Raw genomic sequence first — 16,073 nt, forward strand, 5'->3', positions numbered from 1 at the left:
CTAGTAAACGTGCCCCATACTGTGTTTTTTTTTTAAGTTTATTTATTTAGGTAATCTCTATACCCAACGTAGGGCTTGAACTCACAACCATGAGGATCAAGCGTCGCGTGCTATTCCAACTGAGCCAGCCAGGCACCCCTGTTCTTCTTTCTTACTGAAAACATCCTACCCATCAGAATGCCATCAAACATATGGTTGAACATCTATTCACAAAGGTCGTATTTCACTCAGCTAAAAAAAAAAAAAAAAAAACCCTCTAATTTCCTCCATATTTTCAAATTTTATTTTTTAAAATGTGGATATTTTCGGGGCACCTGGATGGCTCAGTCGTTAAGCGTCTGTCTTCGGCTCAGGTCATGATCCCAGGGTCCCGGGATCGAGCCCCACATCGGGCTCCCTGCTCAGCAGAGAGCCTGCTTCTCCCTCTCCCACTCCCTCTGCTTGTGTTCCCTCTCTCACTCTCTCTGTCAAACAAATAAATAGTCTTTAAAAAAAAAATGTGGATTATTTTCTGAGTTTAGCATAGTCAGAAACCTCCACCATGCTACTCCATGGTACTCTGTGGTTAGTATGTCTGTTTCAGAAACTAAGAGTCTGTGCCTATTTCTTGGGCACCACATCAAAGCATTTGCTTTGGTTTTGTGGTAATTTCTGGGCCTTCTGTATAATGATCATGATGCTATCAAAAGCTTTCCCAGCTCTGAAAACAGGAGCACGGAGGAGCCTCAAAGCCAGTGTTTTAAACTCATTTCATGTCTGAAATTTTTTCAGTGTGTGGACTATCCACTTGAGGTATTTTTCAAGCCAAATTCAAGAAGTGAGGAGAATTAGATATCTGTTTGGATGAAGCCTTTTTATCTGATCCTTAGCTACTAGCTGTCCTAAACTCAGAGACTAAATATATTTGGATAATGTGGTTATCCCTTGCTATCTAGACTCTTGCTAATGGAAGATAGGAACCCAAAAGATTTAGATAGCAAGAGACACATACACTGTGTCACAAAACCTACCCCACGGCAAAAAGACCCTCAAATTGAAGAAAAACAGATCTTATTTTGTTCTTTTGCTTAGTCTTTGCCATGTCAATTGCTTTAATAACACTTACTATGGGGTCATGCATGAATTCTGGGACCATGAAATACCTGATGATGGGTCAAAAACCTCTTCTTCTCCCAAGAGATTACTTGGTCATCTTTTAACTGCTTACTTATAAAACTGAGAACTACAAGTCACCTCTGAAGAAAAACATGTATTAAAATATGTCCCAAATTAGAAAGTGACCTGGTACATACTTTTAGAATAGGTACCCTTGCAAAATGCCCAAGAGGAATGTGTTATGATACAAAAAGCTGCCAAAGAAGGAATCAGAACCAGTTTACAGGCAGCTTAACTCAACATTAGAGCTCACTGGTTAATTCTGTTTCAAAACTCATACTATGTGTTCTCTCCCTTCCTTCTTCCTCCAAAATGCTAGAGAAGTAAATAAGTAAAAAAAAGGATCCTGAAACAAAAATGAACTTGGTAAGTCCAGGAACTTGGAAACTGTGGCCCCAACTTGGCTGTGAACTTTTGAAAGCCACAGTCATAGTTTCTCTTTCCACTATAACCAGTTCCTTCCTTTGGTCCTGGCCAGCCATTAAAAACAAACATGGGGGCCTAAGTCTTTCTGATCGAGGCACATACCTCATGAATCCTCAGATGCTCAAAGACTGGGTCCCCAAAGTCTAGTTGCTTAGAAATTCAGCCCTAGGTGGGGTAAATTCCACCTAAGGCTAAATACCAGCCCCCAAATTGATAATCATCAAGAATCATGAAGGAAGATTAAAAAGAACACTCAAGAACGCAGGAAACTGCAGAGTAATAAATGGATAGAATTCCCTAGATTTCAGTGATTAGTATGGACTGTATAGTACTTAAAAGGAAGTTACAACACTTGAGTCTCTGCCCCAGTACTGTTTAGTTATAAAATAGAATACTGTAATATATGTGCTTTTCTATAAAACACAGGTTGGAGAATGGAAACAATAATATTTATATAATTTATTGATTTACTGAGCATCTTCTATGGCACTCTTTTATAAGGCACTTTTTTTTTTTTAAAGATTTTACTTATTTATTTGACAGAGAGAGACACAGCGAGAGAGGGAACATAAGCAGGGGGAGTGGGAGAGGGAGAAGCCGGCTTCCCGCTGAGCAGGGAGCCCGATGCGGGGCTCAATCCCAGGACCCTGGGATCATGATCTGAGCCGAAGGCAGACACTTAACAATTGAGCCACCCAGGCGCCCCTAAGGCACTTCTGATGTAAAGATAATCACTCCTCAAAACAACTGCAAGAAGTAAATTGTTATTATCATCTCCCATCTTACAGATAAGGACACTGAGGCATAGAGCTTAGATAGCTAAAATCACACAGATAGGATATGAACTCAGAAGTATATATTCATAAAATCAGTATATTATACTGCAATAATAGATAGGCTTTCAGTTTGAAAGATTTGCTAATAAGGATTATAATTCTTAAATTTAAGGATTAAAACTATCTATAGAACCCTCTGAGAGAAAATATCCTCACCATTCAGCTTGTTTCCTTTGCTCTGCCAATTCATGGAGCCGCCGAAGGGCTTTTTCCTGTTTCTTCTCATCTTTGCGGGATCTTGAAGACACATTTCGAGCAAACTCTCTCTGTTTAAGATCTTTCAATCTCTGGGGTAACAAAAAAAAAAGGGAATAGAGGGTGGGTGATTTGAAATAACTTGGGGTTCCTGAAAACAAGGCCTTTAGAGTATTTACTTCAATCAGTGGTTACACTGCTAGCATAGAACACACTGTTATATTCTTACAGTAACTGAAAACACAATGGCTGATTACTTTGGATAAAACACTTGGAGTACCTGCATTTCTAATTAGGACAGCATACCATTTGCTTTATGGGGCAAAATTAAATGATTTCAGAAGCAACAAGCAAATCTTAGAACACTAGGAGGAAAGAAAAGGGACTATTTAATCACCTGCTCCTCCAGGATGTAAAACTAGACAAACAGAACATGAGATAAACTGTAATAACACAAGCCAAAGAGAACAGAAAGGGGTTAGGCTAGTACAAAAAATTACCCAGGTGTAAGATCTTAAAAAGCAATGTACAGCTTACATGGGAGGTTATTTGAATCAAAATAACAAATAGAAAACTTTTATTTCACCATAAAAAGGTGCTATGATTTCTTTTCAGCATGAACAGTTTTCCTGTGACTATCAAACAAACCGTCTTCCAATGCTCGCATGTTCAGAGCTCACCAGTCTGACCACTTGCAGCTGGTCAGTCTGCTGAAATGAGAGAGTAATATGTATAGCTCTTTCATTCCTTCATGGCCCTCAGAGGAACATCCAGGGGATGAGGAGGGAGAATAGAGGTAAGTTAAAGAATTTATTACTTAAAATCCTGATAAAAGAATGGGTTTTCATTCTCAGAAACTACTATATAATTTTCCTTAACACAAAGTAAAACAACAACCAAAAAAGAACAGTGCTATGACACACTGGTGACAAAGTCCAGACATATCTGCAATGAAGACAGAACTAAAATTATTTCCAACACACTAGATAATATGGAAAACAAACCAAAACAAAACACATACGTTAGCCTACGCTTTTATAATAGCATTAGGAAAAGGAATTTGGCCCAATATAAAGTGGACATTGCTTTGTGGAAAGGCATGATGTTCAACAGACAGAGGAATTTTCTTATCTAATATTTATGAAATGTGTTTTGAATACTTTTGAATTGGGAGGGGGAAAAGGGTGAAAAGACACACACAAAAAAGATATACAGCTAAAGACACTAGTAGAAAAACTCACTCTTGTGATCTGGGCTCCCAAATTAGAAGGATTTGCTTTCAATACATCAGCTGAAAATGTCACATCACAAAGAAAAAAAAAGTAAAAATAAAACAAGAGTGGAAGAGAAAAAAAAAATAAAGCAAGCATTACTACACAGGCTCTCTTAGTGAATCTGCAAACTATTATACTGAACAATCAGGGACAAAGCCATCAACTCTGAAAGGGTCGGGGAGAAGGGAAGCCCCTGTACAACACATATATGTGTACATACACATAGACTGACACAGTAATAATCTCTCCTAGATAAATAGACCTATCTGCATTCAGGAAGGACAGTTAATAGAACTTTAGGAAAGACCACTGCTACCTAAAAACAGTCTATCTTATTTTCATTTACCTTTATTTTAGGAATGTTCAAGTAACCAACAGCCGGCAAAATATTTTACTAAAGCCGACTATCCACAATTTTGGACTTTTTAAAAACCACTTCAAGATGGTGAATCAACTATTTTGAATAAATATGAATTCCAATTTCCTCCTTTCAAGGAGAATGAGGCAGAAAGAGCCTGTCAGGACTATTATATGATTTATTTCAGGCTACAAACCTAGATTTTTTCTACGCCAAACATTTACCAAGTTTTCTGGCCAAAATTTAAATAGAACGTGTTTTTCTCATATCTGCCATCTTCTCTCTAGCCACCCCATAGGCCTGCAAAATCTCCCTGAGCCTCATTTCCTTCCTTCTTACAAATATTTCATTACTTTTAGGAGTTATTTCGCAAACTAAATTAGGACACTGTTTTATTATTATTATTATTATTATTATTATTATTAATTATTTTTTTTTGGAGGGCAGCAAAGCAAGGTTTATTGAGCAACAGAAAAGTCATAGTACAAAGCTCTTGAGGAGGGAGAGGACCCGAAAGGGTTACCCTTAAAGGACACTGTTTAAAAGAATGAGCATTTTATCAAAGCCTGGAGTTTCCAGGCTAAGTCAGACACAGGTTCAACTTTCCAATCATTCAGCAACCACTTGGTGCAACTTTGAAGTTGAAGGGATAAAACTATGTCCACATCATCCTGAAGATGCCCTATCTCAAATTCCTACCACAACATAACTGGAGATAGGGAGGGAAGAAAATGGGATGATATCAGTAAAACAAATCCGAGTTGCAGCCCCATTCTAGGCAAAGCTATACACCTATATGGGGTGTAGCAAACATTCTTAAATCACCTTTACAAACTTTATTATTATTATTATTTTCAAAGATTTTATTTATTTATTCGACAGATAGAGAGCACAAGTAGGCAGAGTGGCAGGCAGAAGGAGAGGGAGAAGCAGGCTCTCCACTGAGCAGGGAGCTGGACCTGGGGCTCGATCCCAGGACCCCAGGATCATGACCTGAGCCGAAGGCAGCTGCTTAACCGACTGAGCCACCCAGGCGCCCCTGTTATTATTTTTTAAAAGATTATATTTTTAAGTAATCTAAACACCCAACGTGGGATTCAAACTCACAACCCCGAGATCGAGTCACATGCTCTACCAGCCAGGCGCCCCACCTTTACACACTTTAAAGTCTGGGGTCTCAATGTAAAACTGGGAACCCCAGAATTCTAACCCAAACCTTAGAGATAGGGCCTGGCAACTCTCCCAAACTCAGAATGTATGTTTGAGGTCTTTCTCTCAGATGAGGGCATTTAGATAATAAAAATGGATTCCTAATTCCAAGTCTTTCCTTTCTACCCAAGGTCAAACTAAATTCCCCTCACAAAGTCTCTACTCATACCTCATAAATTTTTCTTCTTTCTGAACTGTCTTATCTTAGTACTTTGTCAAGCACTCATCTAGCAACCACCATACTTTGCACTGACTATACTTATTCCTGCCCTTCAGAAAGGCAGTCTGTGCGTAGTTTCAGAGTCAGAAAGACTTGTGTTCAAATTCATTAATCACCAGCCAACTGATTTCATCTCTCTAAGCTCCAGTTCCCGCATTAGAAAAATAGAGCCATTCTGGCAATAGATTTATGAGTGTAAGTGTCAAAATAAATATAAAGCACTTTGTATGTCAAAACTGTTCAATATTGTCTTTCCCTTTTAATTTGGGGCACAGACTATAGCTGATCTCTTTAAATTTTATTTTTATTTATTTTTAAAGTAATCTCTACATCCTATGTGGGGCTCGAACTCATAACCCCGAGATCAAGAGTCCCATGCTCTACCAACAGAGCTGAGCCCCCACTTTTTTTTTTTAAAGATTTTATTTGTTTTTTGGCAGGGAGACACCGAGAGAGGGAACACAAGCAGGCTGAGTGGGAGAAGCCCCAGAGCCCCCACTTTTTTTAATTAAAAAAATTTTTTTTTAAGATTTTATTTATTCATTTGAGACAGAGATAGAGAGAGAGAGAGAGCATGAGTAGGGAGAGAGGCAGAGGGAGAGGGAGAAGCAGCTCCTTGCTGAGCCAGGAGCCTGATGTGGGGCTCGATCCCAGGACCCTGGGATCATGACCTGAACCGAAGGCAGACGCTTAACCATCTGAGCCACAAGGCGCCCCTAAATTAAAAAAATTTTTTTAAAGATTTTATTTATTTGACAGAGACACAGCAAGAGAGGGAACACAAGCAGGGGGAGTGGGAGAGGGAGAAGCAGGCCTCCCGCAGAGCAGGGAGCCCGATGCAGGGCTCGATCCCAGGACCCTGGGATCATGACCTGAGCCGAAGGCAGACGCTTAATGACTGAGCCACCCAGGCGCCCCTAAATTTAAATTTTTTAAGTAATCTCTACACTCAACATGAGGCTCAGCTGACGTTTGTAATCAACCCTAACGTGCATGGAACAGTAGTAAGTCTACAGAAAGTGGTTAATGCCTGGTGAATAATTCGGCTTAAACACCGGATCCTTGATTTTCCCCCAAATAACTTTTTTTACCATTTGTAGAAAATTTGATATGAAATATTTTCTTTCTTTTTTTTTTAGAGAGGGAGAGAGAATCTTAAGTAGGCACCACATCCATTGCAGAGCCTGAGGCAGGGTTTGATCTCAAAACCCTGATTTCATGACCTGAGCTGAAATCAAGAGTCGAATGCTTAACCAACTGAATCACCCAGGCACCCCTGATATGAAATATTTTCATAACTCTACTAGGGACATTGTCAACTTAATATAATATACATGGTCTTCGTAGCTATTAATCTCATCCAGTAAAGAAGTCTCATTCTTCTTTTTTAAAAAAAATATTTTATTTATTTGAGATAGAGCAAACGAGAGAGCGAGCACGAGCAGGGGAAGCGGCAGGCACAGGGAGAAGCAGGCTCTCCACTGAGCGGAGCCCGACACAGGGCTTGATCCCAGCACTCCAGGATCATGACCTGAGCTGAAGTCTGCCTAAATGACTGAGCCACTCAGGTGCCCCAAGAAGTCTCATTCTTCTTTTTTTTTTTTTTTAAGATTTTTATTTATTTGACAGAGAGAGATAGCGAGAGCAGGAACACAAGCAGGGGGAGTGGGAGAAGGAGAAGGAGGCTTCCCGCCGAGCAGGGAGCCTGATGTAGGGCTCAATCTCAGGACCCTGGGATCATGACCTGAGCCGAAGGCAGACGCCTAACAACTGAGCCACCCAGGCACCCCAAGAAGTCTCATTCTTTAGAGAATCAAATAGCCTAAAATGTTAATTAAGCCCCTTACTTCTGGACAAAATTAGGCCAGGGGCGCCTAGCTGGTTCAGTCGGTAGAACATGCCCCTCTTGATCTTGCGGTCATGAGTTCGAGCCCCATGATGGGTGTAGAGATTACTTTATTACTATTTTATTAGAAAGAGAAAGAGAGAGGGGGAGAGGGAGAGAGAATCTTAAGCAGGCTAGTACACTGTGCGTGGAGCCTGACATGGGGCTCAATTTCACAACCCTGAGATCAAGACCTGAGCCAAAATCAAGAGTAAGACTGCTTAGCTGAGTCACCCAGGCACCCCTAGAGATTACGTTAAAAAAAAAATAAATAAATAAATAATTAGGCCAAATAGAAAAAAAAAAAAGATATGAATCAGAAAGTTCTCAATTCCTATATAAAAAGTAATTTTTGTAAAGGTAAAAGTCCCTAATTCAGAATCAGGTTTTCCAAAGTTGGCTATTTTATTCCAAAAGCCTGGCTCATTTGCAACTGAATGTTCATATGAAATTCTGTGTCCTATACTTTTACTTTCCTCTTAAATTCTAAAGAGGAACACAACTTCAGATAACTTCTTCAAGGTGAGAACAGAGAAGAGAGAATACCTGCCTGTCAGAGAGAGGGCTTATGTAAGGAGACCAAATATTATCGATGTGTCATTAACCCAGAAAGTTTTGAAAGGCTGAGCAAATTTCATTTCATACATAAAAATTCAAGTTAGAATCCAAACTGGGACACAGACTGATCTGAGTGGATATAATTAATCATTTAAGGTAAACTCCAAAGCAACTATGACCTTATCTCCAAAAATTATAAAGTATGCTTTCTGAAGTATTGTTAATAACTTTGCTTCTTCACTGAACTATTAATGCTTATTAATAAATATTTAAACCATGTAACACATTTTTAGCCGGACAATATTTCATTCAAGGAAAAGGGAGACTGAACACCATTCAAAATGAAAGGGTTTGAAGATTCTGGTCTGAAAAACCAATAGCATGTTCCCAAGAAAGTATACATTTATAGCACAAAACAAAATGGCCATTTCTCACTGATTCTCAATCACATGGCAGCTGGGGTTTCCATTAAATTTCCCAAAAGACCAATACAGGGGGAGACAGACCTTAACAAAAATCCAGCACTTGAAATACCCAACTACGTAACTATGGCTCTTTGGACTAAAGACCACTTCAATGTAAATGACACTCCAGTTCTTAAAACACAGCCTCCATAGCACTGTGTGGGCAGCAAAATGTCTACTCCAGGCACAAACTCCTGCTCCATGTCCAACTCTGAAAAAATTAAACCAGAGAAATGAAAATCTGGTAAATCTTAACAGGTTTTTAATGTGGGTGATAAATCTGCCCACATTATCAACAATGTGGAGTATGAATAGCATGGAATGGCACTGTGTTTGACCTGGGAATGAATGAGACAAAGATACATCTGCACATAATTTTCCCTAACAACAAAATATGGGTCTGGATTAATAAAATATTTTTTGCATCTTTTGTTGTTATTCTTTTGTAACAAAAATTGATGCTGTAAGGTTTTTTTATATTTGATTGAGTATAATCTACTAGGAATACATCTACTATCTTTCTCAAATATATATATATATATTTTAAAGATTTTATTTATTTGACAGAGAGAGATAGCAAGAGCAGGAACACAAGCAGGGGAGTGGGAGAGGGAGAAGCAGGCTTCCCACGAGCAGGGAGCCTGATGTGGGGCTCGATCCCAGGACCCTGGAATCATGACCTGAGCCGAAGGCAGACGCTTAACAACTGAGCCACCCAGGCGCCCCCTTCTCAAGTATTTTAAACCTATTATCACAATTTAAAAAAAAATAGGCTATTATTTCCAGATGAAGGGAATTTCAGACATCAGAAAATAGAGAGTATTTCCTATTGCCACTAAAAATCCCAGGTTCTAATATTTACTCAGCTCTAAAGAGAAAGTCTGATTTTGTCTCTTCAGGGTCAAAAGATTATCCATGGTTTCTTCCTCTCACCAAACAACCCCACTCTCCCAGAACAGGGATCAAAGCTTAGTCTTCCTTTGTACTAACCCTACAATGCACATACTATTGTCTATGGCACAAAAGAAATGCTCAATAAACATTTATCAAACTGGTTTCAGTTTTAAAGTGAGTTGTTGGGAAAGGGAATACAAATACTTTATGTATTATTTGTTGGTTATGACAGGAAACAGCAAAGAAACTGTTTGCACCTCGATCTCTTTTTCTGGCTAAGTATAATCCAGTCTTTTTTTTTTTTTTTTAAACGTAATCTCTACACCCAACATGGTGCTCAAACTCACAATCCTGAGATCAAGAGTCACACGCTCCATCCACTGAGCCCAACTGGGCTTTTTCAGAAACTCAACCACTCCCTTTCCCCTATGTCATCAATCCTGCATACCCCAAATCCATGACCTCTTCTCCCCAGTTTCCTTCCTCTTTCTCATGACACAACATTAATCTCTTCTCCCTTCCCAAAGTGGAGTAATCATGCTAGCTATTACTTGGCCAGGTTACCCGAATGCAAGTCTCAGTATTTGATACTTCTGAATGAGACCATCCAGAACAGCACCATGTGGAAGGAAAGAAAAAGACCAGGAAAGAACATAGAAAGCCTCAGTACTGAACTACTCAGGGAAGGAAGATTGTAGTTGAATGTTAAGGAAATCCAAGTTAGTGGACATTAGATGTAAATTCTTTCTTTTAGCACATGTTTATCAGTAAGCGATGACAATAAATGTTATTAAGTAACAAAGAAAAACAAATGTTTGGTAATAGAGAAAACTAGTTTAACTATTAATGTTGATTATAGATACTGAAAACATCAGAGGGAAATAGAGGGGCATACATTCTTTTTTGCTGGCTAAGAGTAGTCCTGATTAGTCATTTATGACAATACTTACCATTTATGCCCAATTATTTTGCAACACAATGATTATTAATAACATTTGATGAATAAATAACAAATTAATATGTCATAAAACTATTGTTAAATATTCGCTTTGATATGTTCAGGAATTCAGCAAAAAGCCTTAAAACATGGTGTATTTTTACAGAACCAGGTGTGCCTGCTTTAACATGTTTTTTTCACACACACACATATGTATATGTACATATAGTCACCATCATCACCACCAAAATTTAAGCTGGATAATGAGGTTTTAAAAATAATTTTATTAAGATACAATTCACATGGCATAAAATTCACCCATTTAAATTGTAAAATTTAGTGGGTTTCTCAGAGTTGTGCAACCATCAACACTAATTTTAGAACATTTCCATTACTCCCAAAAGAAGCTCCATGCTCATTAGCAGTCATTCCCCATTACCCCTTTCTACCTGGTCCCTGGAAACCTAATATATGTTCTCTATAGATATGCTTATTCTAAACTTTTTATATAAATATATATAAACTTTATATATAAATAAAATCATACAATATGGGGGGGTTTGTGACTGTTTTTTTTCACTTAGCATAATATTTTCGAGGTTCGTGCATGCTGTTATTTATCAGTAAGTCATTCCTTTTTATTGCTGAATAATATTCTATTGTACAGATGTGTACAATATGTGTAAACATTTTGTTTATCCATTCATCAGCTGATGGATATATGGGCTGTTTCCACTTTCTGGATACTATGAACAATCTTATACACATTTTTTTTTAAAGATTTTTTTTTTATTTTTTTAAATTTTTATTTATTTGACAGAGAGAGAGACAGCGAGAGAGGGAACACAAGCAGGGAGAGTGGGAGAGGGAGAAGCAGGCTTCCCGTGGAGCAGGGAGCCCGATGTGGGGCTCGATCCCAGGACCCTGCAACCATGACCCGAGCTGAAGGCAGATGCTAACGACTGAGCCATCCAGGCGCCCCAAGATTTTTTATTTTCTGAGAGAGAAAGACAGGGAGAGAGGGAACACAAACAGGGGGAATGGGAACACAAGCAGGGGGAGTGGGAGAGGGAGAAGTAGGCTCCCTGCTGAGCAAGGAGCCCGATGCGGGGCTCAATACCAAGACCCTGGGATCATGATCTGAGCCGAAGGCACCCCCCCTATACACATTTTTGTGCAGACATATATTTTCATTCCTCTTGGGTATTTACTGGTCACATGGTAACTATATTTAACATTTTGATGAACTGCCAAACTGTCTCCCAGAGGGGCTACGCCATTTTACAACTCCACTAGCAATGTAGAAGTGTTCCAGTTTTTTCATATCCTCTCCATCATATGTTGGAGACAACATATGTGTCTTTTTAATTTTGGCCATCTTCATAGGTGTGCAATGGTATGCCACTGTGGTTTGGTGGATAATAAGTTTTAAATATTACTATATATGGGGTGCCTGGGTGGCTCAGTAGGTTGGACATCTGACTCTTGATTTTGGCTCAGGTCGTGATCTCAGGGTTGTGGGATCAAGCTCTGTGTCAGGCTCTGCTCTTAGTGGGGAGTCTGCTTGAGGTTCTCTCTCTCTTGCTCTCCCTCTGCCCACACCCCCCACCCCTGTGCGCATGTTCTCTCTCTCAAATACATCAATAAATCTTTAAAATATATATATATATTATTAGGATGTATATTATATATATCTATATTATATCTATATATATCTATATATATAATGACATAGCCCTCCAGATCATATCTGGAGGCAAAGGTTTGCTCTCATTGTAAAAAAAAAAAATTTTTTTTTAAAGATTTTATTTATTTGCCAGAGAGATAGAGAGCACAAGTAGGCAGAGAGACAGGCAGAGGGAGAGGGAGAAGCAGGCTTCCCGCTGAGCCTGATGCGGGGCTCGATCCCAGGACCCTGGGATCATGACCTGAGACGAAGGCAGCCACCCAACCAAATGAGCCGCCCAGGCGCCCCTCATTGTAAAATTTAAAGGAGCGTAATTCCTAAGAATTGCTTAGGTATAGCAAATGGAACAGCAGCATCTCAGTTCAGAGCTCTCTTTTCAGGACTGCCACTCACAGACTTACCATTGTTTCTTAGGTCGCTTTACCTTTTCAGACCACAAGAGAACATACAGCCCTCATGCAAGAATCTCCACCACAGTGCATCACTCTGATAAATATAAACGTACAGGGCAGAAAACAGGCTGAAAACTACAGAACATAAATAGGGTAGGATCATTTTTATTCATATTTGGAATGTGCGCCAAGATAATTAACAGAGTCAGAAATTCCTAGGAAGGAAGGAAATATAGGGTTTACCAGCAAACTAAGTTCCTAAAGGGTCCGTTTAGGGTTACCCCTGCCTGCCCACAAAAGCAGCTTCCCTAAACAGAAACAGAGTTTTCCAAGGTTATCTAGATTGTGACAGCTGGATGTAAGACCACTCCCAAGAAAAGCAGCGGCAGTGAGTAAGAGTCAACAAGTGAAGGGAGAAAACATGCTCAGTTTTTGGAGCAGTAGCCAAATGCTGTCAATTCTCTTGTATTAAGCAGAGCAGTTCCAAAGAAAAGTAACATACACAGGTACATCTCCCTGCTACGGGTTATTGAAATAAAACTATAATATGCTCAAATTCTTAAATGCATTCCCCTTTTCACACTTCCTTTGCTTCTCTAAGCATAATCTCTTCAGAAGTGACTTATGCTATTTAAGTCAACATTTATGAAGCTTTGGGATTCATAAATACTTTATGGTTTTCCTAATCTATTTCACAACTTTACAATCAATTTATGGTTTTCTAAGGATAAACATTTCATAAACACATGAAATATAAATATGTGTAGAATATCTTCACTGGCATCTAATTTGGTGGTTTCACTTCTTTTCTTAAATTATTATTATTATTTTTTTAAAAAAAATTTTATTTATTTATTCATGAGAGACAGAGAGAGAGAGAGAGAGAGAGGCAGAGGGAGAAGCAGGCTCCCAAGGAGCAGGGAGCCCGATGCGGGACTCGATCCCAGGACCCTGAGATCATGACCTGAGCCGAAGGCAGACGCTTAACCATCTGAGCCACCCAGGCGCCCCAAATTATTATTTTTAAAGTAAGCTCGATGCCCAATGTGAGGCTCTAACTCACAACCCCAAGATAAAGAGTCATATGCTCCACCAACTGATCTAGCCAGGTGCCCCTGTGGTTTCACTTCTTTTTGGAAGAGTTCATTTTCTTTTTTATTTTAGCCCTAGAATTATTTCTCAATTTTATTTAATTTTTTATTGCCTTTTAAAAATTTACTCTCGTGTTTCCCTTGCACTGAACATCAAAGTAGCACCAAAAAGGGGAACTCAGTCTGAATTTCCTTAAATCTCTAATGGCTTGCCAAAGGTCCAACTGGTTTTGATGTGCTTATTGTCCTAATGCCCCATGTACCAAGCATACGGAGGATCAAATACAGTAAAAGATCTTGAGAGGCAAAATGCAACCAGGAAACAGTGAAACTTTAATGAAGTTTCCAAACTTGAATGAAGGCCATGTGAAGTCCAAAAATGATCATTCCTTCTATCACCAAGGAATTTCTCAGAAAATACTTCAATTAAGAACCTATTTCATTTTTGAGTAATGAGGAAAACTCTAAAATTTCTGTTCCTTGGTAATATGTATTACCGGATATTGTAACAGTCAAAAAGCAATTGTAGCAGTTTAGACAAAGTTAACTAAATTAGTAGTAGATTCCATTCTGTAGAGCAGTCACTGATGGCTACTATAGGCTTACTCCGTTTTAGTTCAGCTATTTAAAGCTCATAAAACCACTACTTTTACAGTTGAAAAAGACATGGTACTAAATGAGATTTCAGGCTTTTTCAAAAAACGTAAAATGAATTTCATATTGAACCGATTTTATTAAGATTATTTATTTATTTATTTGACAGAGAGACACAGTGAGAGAGGGAACACAAGCAGGAGGAGTGAGAGGGAGAAGCAGGCTTCCCGCTGAGCAGGGAGCCTGACGCTGGGCTCGATCCCGGGACCCTGAGATCAAGACAAGAGCCAAAGGCAGAGGCTTAACAACTGAGTCACCCAGGTGCCCCAATACTGAATTGCTTTTAGCAGAAAGAAGAAGCAGGCTGAAAGTGTTCTTTCCTCTGACCAAGACACTAATTTTTTCTACAAGTAAAAAGAATTTCTCAAAGCTGCTTTACAGTACCAGATTTTGATAACTGGATCAGACTACCGCAGATAGTTCTGAAATTGCAAAGAAGTTGGACCCAACACTTAAAGAGGAATAAGGAGGCAGCTTTTCAATGTGCTACTTCCCCAGTGTCAATTAGAAGCCTGTGGGTGGAAGCCTGTTTGGAGAGAAAAGGAAGGTACAGGCCTGGGTCACAAACTGAAATGTCTAGAGGGATCTGACAGTTAATATGATGAGTCATACAAGTTGATGTAAGAGAAAAGATAAAGTGGAAACCACAGCTAATTGAAGAGTTAGCATGTGCCTTTCTGAAGAGATAGCAACTACTGAGCTTTAGCCAACTGTTACATTAAAATGTAGGCCCAATGTTCTTAGATATTTCATTTTTTCAAGATAAGTTTGAATTATATAAAATCTCATTTTTAAAAACTGGGAACCAACCAAAATTAAAGGGAAAAAACCTAATACTACGAAGGCCAGACAAAATACATCTGTGGGATAATTTGGGATCTCTGGTTTAGGTACTGGAGGCTGGTGAGGAGGACCCTTAGTGACACAAATAAAAAGAGAGTAAGACTGGGAGAATCCTGACTAGGTAACAAGGCACCAAAGGAAGCAAAACAACAATAACAACAAAAAACAGTATTAAAAATAAGGCACTATTACTGTGTTGCTACAAATGTACCTCTGAGAAAGAGAATGCTCTTTGCAGTTTGAAATTTAGGTCCTATGAAAAGCTCAAGAAAATGGTTTCCATGATCATATCCACTAGTAGACATGTTTTTAGATATGCAAAATAATCAAAGAGGTGAGGAGGTAGAGATGGAAAAATGTTTAGTTTCAAAGTAACTAAGCCAAGAGGGACAGAAGATGGAGAGTAATATTATTAAGCACTGAGGCATATCAGGACTAAGTTATATAAAAAGGAATCACAGATTGGGCTATCTCTTGAGGAATGGAGAGGTCTTCCCTTCAAAATGTATTGAAATTATCACCTTAAAATGAGGTTTAAACTGCTAAGAGCAAAAATGTCTCATGAGCTTTTTCATCTTTGCAGATCAGACTGGGTCTTAATATTTACGAGTTAATGACTTTTTTCACAAAAATCTTAGAAAATTTGAGAAAAACTACTGAGTAGTGAGATGCATATGATAACAAGCCCCTGCCCCCCAATCACCACAAATGAGGGTGACCATGTAGCCTTTTCTTGAAAGATTATTTGTGCTTAATAAAGATAAGGGTGTGTTCAGGATCCTGTCTATACTAATAGTTTACCACTAACATGATAGATTATTTCTCTGGAAATTTTTAATGGTGAAAATTTGATGGAAGATACAAACTAGGGATTACTAATACAGGGTTGAATGTACTTACCTATTATCTCAGATTCATAATAATCCTGTGTGCCTTCCTGGAAGACAAGACAGGGTGTCTTTATGATTTTAGAGCATGAATTTGGAAAATGGTAG

At 38.8% G+C, this 16,073-nt stretch overlaps 1 protein-coding gene across 9 annotated transcripts in view; it reads right to left on the reverse strand.

Moving 5' to 3' along the window:
* Positions 1 to 16,073, reverse strand: part of GPATCH8 (G-patch domain containing 8) — a 118,700-nt gene that overhangs the window by 6,363 nt on the left and 96,264 nt on the right. For all 9 annotated transcript variants that reach the window (XM_045888771.3, XM_064582814.1, XM_064582816.1 and 6 more), the window contains one exon: positions 2,574 to 2,704. In XM_045888771.3, the coding sequence (XP_045744727.1) occupies positions 2,574 to 2,704 (131 nt within the window). The remainder of the gene's footprint in view (positions 1 to 2,573; positions 2,705 to 16,073) is intronic.

Source organism: Mirounga angustirostris, unplaced genomic scaffold, assembly GCF_029215605.1.
Source record: "Mirounga angustirostris isolate CCGP_5_RB_7025 unplaced genomic scaffold, mMirAng1.0.hap1 SCAF_17, whole genome shotgun sequence".
Lineage (NCBI taxonomy): Eukaryota > Metazoa > Chordata > Mammalia > Carnivora > Phocidae > Mirounga > Mirounga angustirostris.